A 16321-nucleotide genomic window follows, 5' to 3' on the forward strand; every position below is an offset into this window, starting at 1 on the left:
CTATCTTTGCATGACATGCTTTATGGACTTAATGGGACATGCAAAGCACTAGCTTCAAACTGCTTTGGTCTTTAGGGCTTCTAGTAATGAAAAATTTCAAAGTAACTTTGTAAAAGTCTGTATGACAAAGTCCATCCGAGTAAATGCTGGGATAAACCCTGGCTGGTGACGTTGAGGGAGTCTGCCATGAGTCCTAATGGAGAAGATTGGTTGAGACGACATTCCCCTTCACCTCAAATTTGTGCAGAGAAACTTCTCTTGGAACTTTCACACCACCAGGGAGCTGGAGGAAAGTATTTTACATGCATAGCATAGAAACAGGCACTTTGATTTTATCCCCTAGACTCATTCCTTGACAAAATACGAAGTAAATGTATACAGTGATGTTCACACCCACTTACATCAGCAGTGTCCAATGTGAAACATTTATTTTTGGTAATAAATGCCCATCTGTTTAAAGTTTCTTTAGTCTTCTGGGCAGATTGTGTTGCAGGAAAACCAATGATTAAATCACTTTGAATAATTTTTTTTGGTTTTTTTGCCTACTTTGACAAGAGGTTTTAAATTCCTGCAGTTCAGGTAACTTACAAGTCAGCATTCTTACATGGTTAAAAAAAGTGTATGTGCAAAGGTGAATTGTTTGATTAAATGAAATGTGATTTTATACATGTAATAAGGCAATCAATTTATGAATATTTATTTATAAACTGCCAATCTATTATAAAACTGAATTCTAAGAAAAGTACTGAACAGTGTTATTTAAAAAAAATATTACTCATTTATAAAGGATCAACTGATTTAAGTGGGAGTCCTACTTATTTCATGTAAGGGTGATTGTAGGAAAGTTAAAGGTAAAAAGGAAGCAGAAAAACTATAGCTGCTTGTAAACATCATTTAAATTAGGAATTTCAGCCCAAATGTTCAGTATGAGTCAGTATCACCAGTTCCCTGTCCATTCCCTGTCTCCTTTTCCCAGGCAAAACCAGTCTTCAGGCTTGTTGGCACTAAAGGCTTTTGTTGCAAGATCTTTTGTCAGTGTAGTTGAGGACCATGCCTGGCCTGAGGGTACTCCTGATCTTCTGTGATTATATCCAAACTGGGGCACAAATGTACAACTCTCCTGTGAGTCTGAAGTAAAAAAAGCGTGCATTTGTTATCCTTTGGCTGTAGTCATTGGTCATTCTAAAAGCTAATTATTCAGGTGCAGTATGGCTCTGTGATGTAAGGAGCATGAATGTAATGGAAAATAATGTTAAAGAACCTTTCAGTGTTTGTGATTCCTGTGTGATGTATTTGAACGCAGTGTCTTGTGTAATGGGCTGGCTATTGCTGGAGATCTGTCAAAGCAGCTCCTGTTTTGCATTTAGTACCATATATGGGGATCACAGATTAATATTTCTGAAATTTGTGTGCAGACTAAACATAATTTCTGTTCTTCATTCTGTGTTCCTAGTCTGGGACTGTGAAGTTGAGTAAGCCTGTGGCGTTATGGACCCAGCAGGATGTCTGCAAATGGCTGAAGAAACATTGCCCTAATCAGTATCAAATCTACAGTGAGTCATTCAAACAGCATGACATAACTGGTAAAGTATGCACTATTAGAAATATTTTCCTTACTTAAAATGTGATGAATTGTTTTACTTTGCTGTTAATAGATTGTGACAGTGCACTGAGGGCTTTTTGTTGAATGTGTGACTAGAGAATTGCAAGGTTTAGAGCAGAGGGAGTATTCCAGCTTTCAAAGGATGTGATGAGTGATATCCTCATTTCTTTAAAGACAATTTCAGATAGTTCAGGGTCAATATTATAAGGAAAGAAGACAGTCTGTATGTGGGTAAAGGCCTCACCCTGTTCATTCTAAATAGAAAACACCCAAAACCCAACCATTAAGAATGAGGAAAATTTAATTAATGTAAATTTTTTCTTTCATTGAGGTGTTTGACCTTGAATTCATATTCTTTTTTTGTGCCTCTCCCCACTCTTTTTTTAAAAAAAATTAATCTTCATGTTCTTAACATGTAGGATGGGAAATGATCCCGGCTGAGCCCCTCCCTTAGGCTGAAGCAGGATCAGTGCAGCAAGTTCATTTCTGTCGGATGTTTGTCTAACTTTGTTCTGGAAAACTTGCCATGAAGGAGATTTTTGCATCTCTCTATTCCAGTATTTTATGGTTCCTAAAGTCGGTATTTACCTGGGATCAATCTAAAATCAATCTAAACTATTATTTCCAGCCAACAGAACTGATTTCTGTCCCAAATGTGGCTTGAGTACAAGCAACCACTCTTTCTTACAGTCTCCTTCACTGTATAAGATGCTGCTTCTCAGTTGCACATACTTTCCTTGCCTAGTCTAAAAAATGCTTCTTTTTTCTATCATGGTTATTCCACAAATACACACAGGACCTCCAAACCTTCAAAACTGTGTCTCTTTTCTTAAAATAATATATTGAAAGCAAAATTGTATTGTTTTCATACTTACTTTAAAAATTGATATTGATTCTGTTGTTCTGCTTGACTTGTTAACTCCTCCTCAGTTTGCTGTAGTTGTCTTTTGGCTGACCACTTTGAATTGGCATGAGTTTAGCAAATATGACTTGGAGTTAAATAGCATTTTTGCTCATATACCAAACAGTAATTAATCTGCAAGAAGTTTAATATGGAATGCTGATTTGTTCTCTGTAGTGGTGGTATACAAAACTGGAAATTGGCATTCAGCCATTTAACATTAAGCAGGAATTTGAGTTTCACATACAAATCTCAATAACACCTTGTTAATTAATGTGTGTTTCAGTCAGTGTCTGATCATGTACACGTGTACTTTTTTTGTTTCCAATTTTACCTTTGTTCCTTTCCTATTTTCTTTCTGATAATATGCGAATGATTGCAAACAGGACAAACTGCCCATATTTGTTTGCTATGATACCATGAGTACATGTGCACACATGTAAGAGGTGGTTTGTATTGGTTTGCTAAGTGTTAAGGTTTAGTACATAACTATTGTGCCCATTTCCTCTCAGTCACCATATGCTGAATGCAGTCTGTGTCTCCACCCATGTGTACAGAGCTGACTGTATCCAGAGCACTACCAGAAGAAAATGAAGCTATTTTAAAATATTTTCTAGTTCTGCTTTACTATATTTTCTTTCTAGAATTAAGGCACTGTGAGATGAAGTTGAAAGGAGGACATTTTCATTTCAGCATAAACACTGACGGAAACCTTGGAATTTCATTGCAGATGTGGGAAACTTTGAACTTTATAGACCTCTATGAAAAAGAAGAATTGAGGTCAATCTTTCTTACTTTACACAAAAGAGGTATAGGGAAAATATTGGTATGAGTGTTAGAAAGTAAATCTGCTGGAAAGAAAAGAACTTCAATTCAACAACTACCAAAAAAGAAATGCAATCAATATCTGTACAGATTTTATAAAAGTATAATGTGATAATATTACGAGTGGAATCATTAACTCAGGAGGATATTTCCAGTGGTGTTGGTCCCCATGACTCTGATTATTTGAAATCTAATAAAGGGAAAGAACAGTGGATTTGTGGCTCAGAAAACGTAGGGCATGGAAGGAGCATGGAAACTAATGTGAAGATTAAGCCAAGGTAGTGTACCTATTCCTAGACATGGCTGTGGAAAACTAATATGATTGTTGAAAATTTTTCAGGAATTAATTTGACTTTACAGGCTGTTTTGATATGGAAAAATATGATGGAAAAGTTCTTAAAGAAAGTGACACGAAAAGGATATTTAAACTTTATTTGAAGATAAAATCTAAGTCATGGTCATAAGCCAGGAAAATAGTCTTGAGCAAACATGTCTAGCAGTTGTTAGCCATAGGTGTTGCGAAGTGTGGCTTTTACTTGAGACTCTTGCTGATTACCGTTTATTGAGTTGTGGACAAAGATGCAACCAAAACTATCCTTTTCCTTATACCTTTTTATACTCCTTTAAATCTCCTTTATGTGGAGATTTATACATTTTTACTACTTCTGACAAAGAGCAGCTGCAGATGTATAAGAAAAAATTCTTCATCTGGAAACTTAACTAATAAGAAAAAAGACCTTCATATTAACAGTGATCTTGAGGATGTCACGGTGTGGGCAGTGTACTCTCATCAGATTTGCAGATGACAGCAAAATTGTGGGTACCAGTCTCAAGCAGACTCACACAGGGACAATCCATAGGGATCTAGGCATCCATAGGACCCTTATGAAATTCAACAAGGAAAATTGCCAAGTTGTGCTCCTGGGAAGGCCATGGCTCTTGCCCCCCACTGAAACTGGGGCTGACTGGCTGGAAAGTGGCTCTGGTGAAGAGGACCTTGATAGTTAAGAAGATAAAATGAGCCAGTGTTGTGCCTTGCAGCAAAGAATGCACTAGGAGCAGCCCCCACTGTACAGAAGGAGGTTGTCAAAAAGATGAAACCTGACCCTTCACAGTGATGTATGAGAGATATGAGGCTGAGGCTCAAAGTAAGGAGAAACTTTCCTCCTCTGTGAGCACTTCTGAGATTTGGAATGGGTTGCTCAGTTTCTGTTCTGGGAAGGTTTCAAGCCCCAGCTAGATAAAACCTTGAGAAACTTGATCTGATCTCATAGCTGACATTTTTTTTAGGCTGGAGGTTGGACTAGAAATCTGCTGGGGTCCCTTCCAATCTGAATTCTTCTATGGTCCTATGATTTGCTGAGTACTTACTGAGTACCTCAGAACCAGCCAGTGAAATGCATTTTGCAGCCAGTTAGGGAGAATTAAATATGGAATAGTCTAATAAGAAACTGAGAGATTTTTTAATGCATTAGATCCTTGGATTCAGGGAGTGGAGAATGTGGTTGACTTATTCAGCAACAGGTGAGAAGTATTTTTAAGGTGTTGGACCCAGAGACAGAACAGAAAGAATTTGAAGGTGTAATATTGAGCAAGATCTAAGGGCACCTGACAGGAATTAGCAGTGGTGGGAAAAAATAAGAAAAAGGAGGGGAAAAAAGTGACAGTGGCCTGTACAACGAAGAAGACAATGCCATGGTAGGGTCCTGTCACTGGAGACTCTACAATGGGTGTTGGCATTTACACCAGTAGGAAGCGACATAAAAAGTTGCTTTAACCTGCCAGTTTTTCCCACTCATTTTATACTGGTATATTCCTGGTGATCAACCTGAAAAATGGACCTTGCTCTGTGTGCATTTGTCACTTTGAATTTGCTGGGCAGCAGTAATTTTAGATGACTGGGGAGTTCTAGAGAGATGAGTTCTTTGATGGTGTTATTCTGTACCATTGAAGCAAATGAAGATTTTTCCAATGTCTCAGCATTAACAGGAACAAGACTGGACATAGAATGACTAAGGAATAACTATTTTGGGGCAAGTGGTCCATTGACAAAATAAGAAAGCATATGTCTAAGTAATGGTTTATGGATGTATGACTTAGAGGGAGGAAGGCAAGAAGGAAGGCAGGAAGGAAACCCTGCTTCCCTGCTTCATGTTTTGTTTTTGCACCATGTTCCCCAGTGTGCTAGTGCATGTCTTCAGAGCAAGAGGTTTTAATGTTATGATCATTAAACAAACCTCATTCTGTCAAAGTAATACCCAAGAGGTACCTTGGTCCAATTGAAGGAATTTGATAGGAGGTACTTGAAAGGACTCTAGCCTTTTTAAATTAAACTTTTAAGAAGGAAAGGAACAGGACTCAATGAAACCTCATTTTAATTTTAGAAGGGACCAGAATTTCTGAATATTCATTAAATACCAAACGGCACCTTGGAAAATGAAATATGAACTGCTACTGAAAACCAGTCTTAAAATCTGGCTAATTCTAGATCTTCTACAGATGCTTGCATTAAATAAGCTTTATTGACATAAATAAGCTTTATGACATGAAATTCATATAAAATCATGCTTTCAAAATCAGAATTGATTAATTTTTTTCACTTCAGTAATGTATTTCTAGATGTTAGGGTTTATCATACCAGATTAAATGTTCAAGTTATTTATCATTTTAGTGAAGAGATAGTCTCATGGTTTAAGATACTACACTGGAATTTGGAGATATCTTGTCTATTTCAGTTTACTCTGGAAGTACACTGGAAGTTTACTTCGGAAGCATTCTGCATCCTCAGGGTCTAAGTTATTCTTCCTATTCAGGGAAAGGGTTTTTTTTAAACAAAGTGTTGCCAGATATCTTTCCAATCTTTAGAACATATATAATTTAATTCTGCCCTTTGTTTTTGGACCTCAGGTGAGTTTTGTGGTGCAAGCACAAAAGCACAGTGGACTGCAGGGGCCTATGTTTCATTCCTGGCTCCAGGGCAGAAAGGGTGACTAAAACCAGGTGGGTTTATTCACTGTGATGAGACCTCCTGAACATATTCACCCTCTGCCATATGTTTTGGTTGATGTACAACAGAGATAAAGATTCCAGTGTTGTTAAATGTGTTGTGATATGTGTATAAAAGATACTGTTTGAGTCAACCAAGCCTTCCTGTTAACAGGTCTGTTTCATTTGGAACAACTTCTGCTCACTTCCTGACCCTTCCCTTGGCAACTGATTCCAACATTGTCTTTCATCCTTCCATTATTGATGAGTATTACACTGACTCAAAGTATCTCTTGTGCCAATGACATAATGTGAGGCCTCATACAAGAAGCAAAATGAGGTCTTCTGTAAAGTGGCCTTTGTAGGTGTTCCCCAACTGTTTCCTGACACCTGTGCCTCCAGAGTCTTCTCACATACCCTAGAGTTGTTACATTGCAGAAGACTACATAAACTGGCACCTTTTCTTAGATTATCTTATTGGACATTTTATTGTCCCTTAAAAACTGGTCACAGCCTACCCTTTAGGCTGTAATTGGTAGAGGTGTGTTTATGATCAGGTGTAGGACTGATACCAAGCAAAGAAGGTCCTGGGTCAGGGCAAGGTGTTGTAGGAAAAGTACTTAAGCCTCTTTTAAAATATTATTAAAATTTCTCTTTGCCTGGTCCCAAACTGTAGCAAGTTTTGAGCATTCTTCAGCAGTGTCATTTATCTCAGAAAGCACCTTCATTGTGTCTAAATTGAGGGTATTTCCAATGAAGTATTGGTTACCTTCCTTGTTTTACATTGCTTGTGGCAGTGCTCTTCAGCACAACAGTTGTCTTCTGCCAAGCAGAAGTCTGATAGTGGAGGGCAGAAGGAGCTTCCATCTCCAGCCATCTCTGTGAAGCCCTTCCCTTTTCTGTGCCGCAAAGCTTTAACCAGCCTTACCCTCAGTCCTTATTTATGCCACTTTTCCATGCTCTTTCTGTGAGGCCTTAACAGCAATGTTGGTTGGTGGGCTGTCAAATCAATCCTGACTACATCCATCTGAAGCTTAAAAAATAAAATAAAATCACTTCACCCTGGAGAGAGCTTTAATTCTGCTGTCTGGATAAGGTCAGGCCTATTTGCAGCATTCTTTGTGGAACTGTGATGCTTGAGTTGGAAAATGTGAGGGACTGAAGAGTTTTCCCAGTTTCATACTTGGCTGCTCTCAAATTTTTAACATGTGGAACACATCAAAGAGTGATGAGTGTCAGGATAAGGCTTCTGTTTGCATAATATGTGGCAACTGTTCTTTTTGCATGGAAGACTATCAGAAATATATTAAATAATATAGCATAAAATTGAAAGAAGTTGGAAAAGTAGAAATCCTGTTTTCAATAGTCAGCTTCCTATTGACATAGAAAATTTTGTTTTAAGGTAATCTTCTTTCATGTCTCAGCGATGATTTCTGGGTCTGTCTTTTCAGTTAGATGATAGCTCATAAAATACATAGCAAAATTCCACAGCATGAGACAAAGCTGTGATGGCTGCCAAGAGATCTGGTTTGACCAGGAAGACTCATCTGCAGTTGAGAAGAGGACAGTGAGGCATTCAGACACTTCATGGGAGTTGTAACTTAAGTGTTAACATAATTAGTTATTATCTGATCAGTTGTCTTTTCTGTGATAAATAATCTGTGGAGTTTGTCAATTAGTAATGAAATGGATATTTTTTCTCCTTTGTGCACAAACCAGTGGGGAGTGTTTGGTGCTCTTATTTGTTACATAAAATTCTGTGTGGAAGAAGTGATAATATAATCTGTTCTGTTTGGTAGAAAAAGGAACTTGATAAAGGGTGATAAAGGAATTTTTTGCCTTGCTTGTCAGTAATGTTAAATTCCATGTCTGCTAAATTCAGAATGAAGTTTCCATGCTCCTAATCCATTATCAGCTGTGAGATCTGCTGTTCAAGTAGCTGATGAATGTTCTGCAGTTTCCTGTCTTAGTGGATATTTTTTGGATCAAGCAGCTTTTTCTTGCTGCATCCAATTTACCTGAGAAGATCTCTCATGGTCTCAGTAAACAATTGCTCTTCAGCGTATCAGAAGTGAATTGTATTCTAGCTGTCTCTTTTTCTTTCCTTCAGTATTCAATAGAGCTCTGGTAGCCAGATTTGCTGTAGCTGTTACTTCTGCCTCATGGAGAGCACAGAATCCAAATAATCTTTGAACTGAAAAGTCTAGTCCTTTAGCTTCAGATTTGAAATTCCCTGTCAACTTAGCGCAGATGAGTTCTTCTGTACTCTTAGAGTATGAGCATTTAGAGGAGAGAGGAAAAAGGTATGTTGATCTTCATTTGAAGCAGTGTTTAATTGTTCCTTGGAATTTACTCTTCATATGCTGTCAGATGGAGAATTAATGTTTCATAATTATACATGCAATGATAATTGGATTATTCCTTCCCTCTAACACAAGGTTTTTTTTTCATTTTTTAATTTAATCTTGTAATATTTATTTTAGTAATTTTTTTCCTGACTAGAGGTCCTATCATGTTTTACTGTACTCCTTGGAAAGATCTTTGTTGTACAGTCCTTGTAAACCTAATCCACTGTATTCTCTATAGAACACTGATTCACCTCAATATCGTGTACAATGCACCGCCAGAAAGTCTCACCATGGCAGCCAGTTTCAAAATCAATTTCTGTTCCTTACTCAGAAGAGATCTAAAAATGTGAATTAGGGAAGATACGGAAAAGTGTGTCAAATGTCTTAGCAAAGCCTATTTCAGGAACTCTCAAACTATATTGTAAAGCTTTGTGATATTTCCTAGTTTGTCGATAAGGCTGCACAGTGTATCTGCAAGAAGAACTGAACACTGATTGTGATTCACTGACAGAGCCTAAAGGCATAAGAGCCACTGGTGTAGCCTTTGAGTGCTTACCCATTTATCTTAGGTAGCTCAGGCATCCACCTTCAGTGGGATTTGTAAAACCAAGGGTAAGAAGGTAAATTACTGAAGTAGTAAGTGGAGAGGAAAGGAATGCCTCCAAAGAGATGGATTTAGTGGACTTAATATAGCTAAGAGAAGATGTTATAGAAACACCCCTTTTATGTTCAGCCTGTTTTCTTTGTCCACCTTTTGTTTTGTGACCCTCCTCATGTTCTTGATGAAGCCTGCTTTTATCAACTGTTTTGTCTTTAGCTGCTTTACAGGGATATTGATTACTTTATTAAAAGTTCTAACATTTTGGCCAATATCAAAGCTCTACCCTCTCATTTTATTTCTTAGGATTTTTTTTCCTATATGTTTTTGGATCTATCACTAACCGTTAGTGATTACATTATTACTTTACCATGCTCCTTGATCAGTAAAGGCTGTGGGAGAGCCCTTTATCTAGAAGCTGGATAAGATGAAGCTCTGTTCTTATTTGGAAGACCTCCAAGGAATAGTCTGAAGCCATGGAATGCAGCAGTCTTAACTCTGCTGGCACTTCTTTATTTCCCTTTTTTTTAATTTCCCCACTTGTTTAATACTAATGAACAACTTCAAGATGATGCCTAATGGTCTCTCCACTCAAAGGATGGAGTTCTTAGTTTAGAGCTGGCTACCAAATATTTAAACCTTTGCATGAATTGTGTTGATTCCAAGTGTTGTGCCCTAACTGAAATCTAATTAGGCTGTTTTTCTGTGGGTTGTTTTTTTCAAACTCCTGCTGTATTTTTGGAGCCTGGAAATTATTTTTACAGATTGGTTAAACTGATGGTTAGCATTGCTGAGTTCTCATTTCCCATCAAGTCAGGCTTCTCTGCAACCCTTCAAAAGTTTTGGATCCCATTGTGGTATACCAGGGAAAGAAATGGGAGATATTCCATGGTCTCCTTTCAGGTAATTGGTTCGGAAGAAATATTTGTTGCCTTTGCTTTGCAACTATGACATCAGTTTTATGGCTTAGTTGTAGGTAAGGAAAACTTAGATGAGGAAAACTAGATTGATTAAGTGGAGGAGTTGTTAGAGGACCATGCAGTTCTTCATTTTGCAAAAGTGAATTAATTTGGTGCCTAGTGGGTGTGTGTTTGTGATATCTGTAAGGAGCTAGAACTGATTCTTTTTATTTCAGCTTGTTACTTGCCAGCATGTGCTATTCATGACACAGGGATTTAGTCTTAGTGTAATCTTAAAATTATTTGGCAGTGTTCCTCAGTCTAATAACACATCCAGCCTCACAGTGAAATGCAGAAGGAAGCTTCTGATGTCTGAACCTGGATGAAACCATGGCTGGGAGTTTGAACAATGCTATTTTGAACAACGGGAAGGATTTCTTCACTGGAAGGGGGTGGTCAGGCGTTGGAACAAGCTGCACAGGGAGGTGTTGGCGCCCACATGCCCAGAAATGTTCCACATCCCCGGAAACGTTCAAGAAATATCTGGACATGACATTTAGTGCTGTACGGTTTACTTGACATGGTGGTGTCAAAGACTGGACTTGATCTTGGAGGTCTTCTCCAACGATTCTAAGTGTGTATTTGATCTCTCTCATCCAGTTGGTCTGCAATATCCTGTGTTCCTTCTCTCACCTCTGACTTGCTGTTGCCTCCAGATGCCCTCCACCAACTATGCTGTGAATCCAGCTTCTTCATGGTCTCTTGTTTATAATATATATGTAGAAAACGATTCCAGTCTTGCACCAAGTCTCTGACATCTGGATTAACCACATCTGTCACAGCCCTACTTTCTCAGCTGTGTTCTGGTTCCTCTGCCGAGACTCTAAAGCGCAGCCCACAGGAACTGGGCTGCCTTCTGCATCTGCCCTCTCCCGAGTTCCCTCGCTGCGGCTGGGCGAACAGCCACCTGCAGCCCTCAGGACTTCCCTGCAGTGCTTCAGCACCTCAGCGGCTCCGGGCTGGTGTTGGGACAGAGCCGGGGACGCCCTGGGGAAAGCTGCGGGTTTCGGCCCTTCCCGCGCGCCGCCCGGCCCCGCGGGTGCAGCCCCGCGCGCCGCCTGCAGGGGGCGCCGCCGCACCGGGAACGGCCCGCGCGGGCACCGGGACGTGCGGGAGCCGCGGCCCCGCCGCCATCCCGGAGGAATCCCGGAGGAATCCCGGAGGAGTCCCGGCGTTCGTGCCGCCCCGCGCAGTCGTGACCGCCGCGCTCGCGAGGGCCGTGCTCACCCAAAGCCTCCCCGCTCTGCTAATGAGCTTGTCAGCGCCTCGTTTGTCATGTCCCTCCTTGATTCTGTTTTTGGAAATACCAGCCCAGCCAGCTGAGACTTTTGCAGAAAGCAAAGAGACTGGGGGAGAAAGGATTTCTCCCTTCTCTACTTCCCCCATGTTACAATAAAAATAAAATCCAGACTGGGTTTTGTTTTTTTTTTTTTGGTTTTGGTTTTTTTTTTTCCCTTTCTTTTTTCTTTTTTGGTTGATGAAGTGCTAAAGCAGCTGCCCTCTACTAGTCAGGGTTTGCTGATGGAATAGCTTTCACTAAAAAGAAGTGTCTCCTGGTGCTCCAGTGGAAATTGTTTGATTTGATATAGTTAATTAAACAGGTTGAAGGTCTGACAGGGTCCAGGGCAGTGCACCTGACCCCAAGCTTCATCCTTGTTATAGCAGAATGCACAGTGCAGGGAGGTCACAAATACCTGGCTCTTCTGCAAACACGTAAGGACCCAGCTCCAGAATTTTCCTGTGGATTCTGTGAAAGGAGCTCTTGGAATGAAAAAAGTATAATAAAGGGCTGGATTCCGTCCAAGCCCTTACTGCATTGAGGAACTGATTTTCGTTCCTTCACCCAGCAAGGATCTGAACACCCTGACAAGTGTTTATCTGATTCCTTAGATCTTAGTGGTGACCAGCACTGAACTGATGCAGAAGAAGGCTTCATATCCTTCTGTGGGCATCCAGACAAATGCTTGCTGCTCAGAAAGAGGAATGCACTGTGAGAAGCTTGTATCTTTTAACTGTTTCTGTTTCCTGTGAACCGATACCCCACACTTACAAATGTGAGTCTACTGACACAAAACCTTATGGTTGGTCTGAAGCATGTACATGTGGATTTATCTGTGAACCTTTTGAACAAGGTGGACTAAAGACATGGGTCATTAGAAAAAACCATGACAGAATACAGTCTTCCCTCCCCTGAGGTTTCATTATTGTTGCTGAACCCCAAAGTACTTATTAGCGGCAAATTCTTGTTATACAGCAATCAGTACTAGGTGTTTGGCCTCAGATAAAACTTGGGGTACTCCTATTCTGATGTCTTCTTGTTAACTACAGCTACTATCTAACTTAATCCAATTTATGAGTGCTTATATTTGATAGCTGTGTTGCTGCTGAAAGTCAGGCACTCTGTTCTTCAGTGGCTGCAGTCTGCTGTGGATTTTAGTCTTTCTTTAGTCTAGATTTTAGTCTTTTAACCCTGCAGAAAAAGATGTGGAAAAAAAAACCCCCACAAACAACCCCCCACCCCCGAAAAAAAGCAAAACCAAAACCAAAAACAAAAACAACCAAAGAAGACCAAAAATCATGTCAAAACATGAACTGTCCCACAGAAGTTTTCAGAATCCAGAGTTCTGAAATGATTCAGAATGATTTCAGAATCAAAGTTCCACAGACAAAAGTGTTGCTTTTTAATCACTGAATAAAAAACCCAAATGCTCTCCCAAGGGGAATTTGAGGTTTTGTTGTGTTTTGTGAAATGCCGAACAATGATGCCCTTGAGGAAACGTGTATCTTTTGTCAGTATGCCATGTGTTTGAGACAAGCTGTCAATGTAATCCCATTTCTGTGAGCTGTACTGACAGGGCACCTGCATTGCACGGGGCCTGGTGACATTGTGCTGTGATTACAGAGAGGTCTTTTACTTAAATGTTTGATCTTCTAAACAAGTTTATGCATATAAACCCCAGTCGGTCTCTCTGCAGCTTCTGTTGGGTGCAGGGAATTGCTGAATTGAGATTATTTACGTGTTTGCAGGTCAAAATCACCAGATTCTGTAACTATTTTGGTTAGAAGTGTCCTTTTGAAACCATCTAGTCCAACCCCCTTTCTCAAGCAGGTTCAACTAGAACAGATTGTCCAGGAGTGTGTCCAGTTGGGTTTTGGATTTGTCCGGTTGTTCTATTTAATCAAGGTTTTCCTTGACTACAACTTTGAAGGTATAATTTTTAATGTTTGTTTTGCATAGGTTATGTAGATTTTATCTTACAGTACTTGTTTTTGATCTAAATATAACATCTCAGAAGCTGAAGATGGATTAACAAGGTTATTCAAAAAACAGTGCCAAATGTACAATGATCCCAGACGGCCTATAAGGAAGCGTTTGTTGCATGTTCCAAATTTTTGTTGCTGTTTTAAGGTATAAACACTGTCTGGAGAAATGCCAGGAATGTGACAATCTGTTATGAATGTATCAAACCTATGAAGTACTGCAATCCAATCCGCTGTCAAGCTCTAGTTGAATTGCCATGCAAAATTGCTCATGTCCGTTCATTTATGGATCCTCTACGCATATAGATAAAGCTTGTCATATATTGGCTTATCAAAACTAAACAAAAGACAGCTTGATTGTGATGAATGTCACCTGTAACCATTATCCTAGGCTAATCTACTGCTGAATTTGCCATCCACAGATATGTGCAGTCCTTTTTTATGTCCCATTAAGCCATATGCAGAACCACATCGTAGTGACTCATTCCAGGTCTGTCTCATGGAGAAAGCTTCTTTCTGTTAATAAATGATGGTCTGTGATTTTTTTATTACTCTCAACACAAGGAGCTACAGACCTGTTAGCCTCTCGCCAGTTCTGCCAAAAGAATGGAACAGTTAATTTGGGCTTCTGTCAACAAAGAATTGCATTGTATAGGTAATACCAGTTATCTTGATGCTCAGCCTGTCAAACCAACGTGGTACATTTTTCTTTCTTTTTTTTGCTTTTTTTTCCATTGGCAAGGATACAAGGTTAGTATTTAACAGCTACCATGCAGAATACATGTCTTTTATTGCCCTGAAAGCATACAGCTTAGGATCACATAACATCTTAATTAAACATGTGCCTTTTAGTTCTGTATGCCACATGCTGGAATGAGGCTGGTTCATTGACAGATGCCTGTACACAGTAGGGAGACACTAATGAAAAGGGCCTTTATTGGTGTCCCCTGGTTTGGCTGGTTGTGCAGCATCATTCAGCCTTTCTGTGTTGGTTGCCTAAGTGTAGCAGTTGATGTGGTAGCAAACAATTAGCAGGGTGTGTTAATGGTACAGGTGTGGTATAAATAATCCAGCTAAATGGTTCTGAGAAAATTTGTTTTATTGAGCCAAATGTAGTGCAGTGTATGAGAAACCCTTTCATCCCGCAGGTACAGCCTCTTCTCCCTTGGAAAGCAGGCTGTCAAGGAAAAGAATTAGATGGGAGTTAGTGTGGGTAGACACATTATATGTACTCTAAATGAAAAGCTAATGGGACTAATGTAATCTCTTGTTATAAAAGTTGAATTGAATAGCAGGGATTTTTGTAATGTACACAGGTCAGGCTGCTTAAATCTACAAGGATGCTGTGTCCAGTTGTGATGTTTTAATTCTAAGAGTAGCATAGAAGTAGATAGAAAGCAGAGCAACAGCCTTTTCCCAAGCCTAGAAGATGAGCCTTGTGTTGTCATGTTACAGGAGATGAAGCTGCTGAAAGGAAGGTTGATAGGTGACTTGATAACTGGATATAGGACTTAGCAGGACAACAGTGTGTGTTCAAAAGCTTAAATGGGAAGTTTGAGTGATTCAGTAATCAGAAAATGAATCCTGGCTTTGCAGGTCATTCAGCAGTGGAAGTACTTACTAGGGAAAAGGGTAGACTTTGACAAATTCGAGTTTTCAAAAGGTGAGAAAGGTGGGTGGAAAAATACATGGTAAGTATGTGTATGTGCACTACCAAGGCTGCGTGGTCACAGGGATCCTTCAGCAGAAGTATCAGCGATCCCTACATTCCAGTACACTCTGCAACTTCATTTTGTGAACTTGGGTAGGGGATGATTTGTATTTGCAGTTTTATTTTTCTGCTTCTTGAGAGTCTATGCCTTTAAAAGCAAACACTCCTCAAGAGCTCACATGAGCCTTGAATTAGGCACTCAACATAGCAAGAGAAGCTTGTTAGCAAAACTACAGGTAAAACAATCTACCAGTCATTCTTTCTGTGCTCCACATGTGTTTTTTCCTACTTGTTCAATCAGTATGTCAGGCTAGGTCTAGGGAAAAACTGATGCACAGGCATTCGCACGGCAGGCTGAATGTGAGGAGTCCTGCATACTCCTGGATATAGCCCTGTTGTAACCATCACATTTGGAGTAAATGCTGGTACTTAGGGAACTATGTGGTATTTTCCCAACAGCTCTCTCCTGTAGTTCGAATCTCTTGTATTTTCCTGTGGTTGACCAAAGAGAAAGCTAGGCTAGATACACGTGATACGGAAAATCTAAATCTGAGATTTGAAGTTCTTGTGTGTCTTCTGTTGGAATTCCCCTGTGACTTGCATTTTGCAAGTATATCAAATGTGATGTGCAAAGGTGATGTTTGTAAACAATCTATTATACATTTCTTACAAACCCAGTTGGATGCTAATGCATGCTCACATACCTGCCATTCCTTTAGTTCACTTCTTAGGCATCATTTCTGTACAAGCCTGTTAATACCATCTGTTTTCCATGTCTACGTACACATTATTCTTAGAACAGATAAGCATTTGTTGCTGAAGCTGCATGTGATGCTCTTTTGCTAGGACACGTACCAGAACTTGCAGTCTGGTAGGAGACTGACTTCTCGAGCTGTCGCCTCGGAGTCTCTTTACATTTGTCACTTCAGAAGTGGCTCTTGCACTGTCCTAAAAATGATAATGAAAAATAACTGTTGAAGACCATTTCTACTGAAAGCACAAGTCTTTGAGTATGTTTTTAGATTCAGAAATGTTTGGCTATCAACTAATATAGCCTAGATCAAATCAACAGAAGAATTTTAGTCATGGAACTGCCTTTGGCCTCCATATGCTACATGCAGTATTGCCAT

General features: G+C 39.7%; 1 protein-coding gene across 10 annotated transcripts in view; it reads left to right on the forward strand.

Moving 5' to 3' along the window:
- Positions 1-16321, forward strand: part of SAMD12 (sterile alpha motif domain containing 12) — a 175039-nt gene that overhangs the window by 44247 nt on the left and 114471 nt on the right. For all 10 annotated transcript variants that reach the window (XR_010719497.1, XM_066177000.1, XM_066177048.1 and 7 more), the window contains exon 3: positions 1454-1583. Coding sequence is in view for 9 of the 10 variants with exons in the window: in XM_066177000.1 (XP_066033097.1) it covers positions 1454-1583 (130 nt within the window). In the remaining variant the exon portion in view is untranslated. The remainder of the gene's footprint in view (positions 1-1453; positions 1584-16321) is intronic.

Source organism: Chamaea fasciata, unplaced genomic scaffold, assembly GCF_029207755.1.
Source record: "Chamaea fasciata isolate MVZ Bird 193981 ecotype frontalis unplaced genomic scaffold, bChaFas1.0.hap1 SCAF_1, whole genome shotgun sequence".
NCBI lineage: Eukaryota > Metazoa > Chordata > Aves > Passeriformes > Sylviidae > Chamaea > Chamaea fasciata.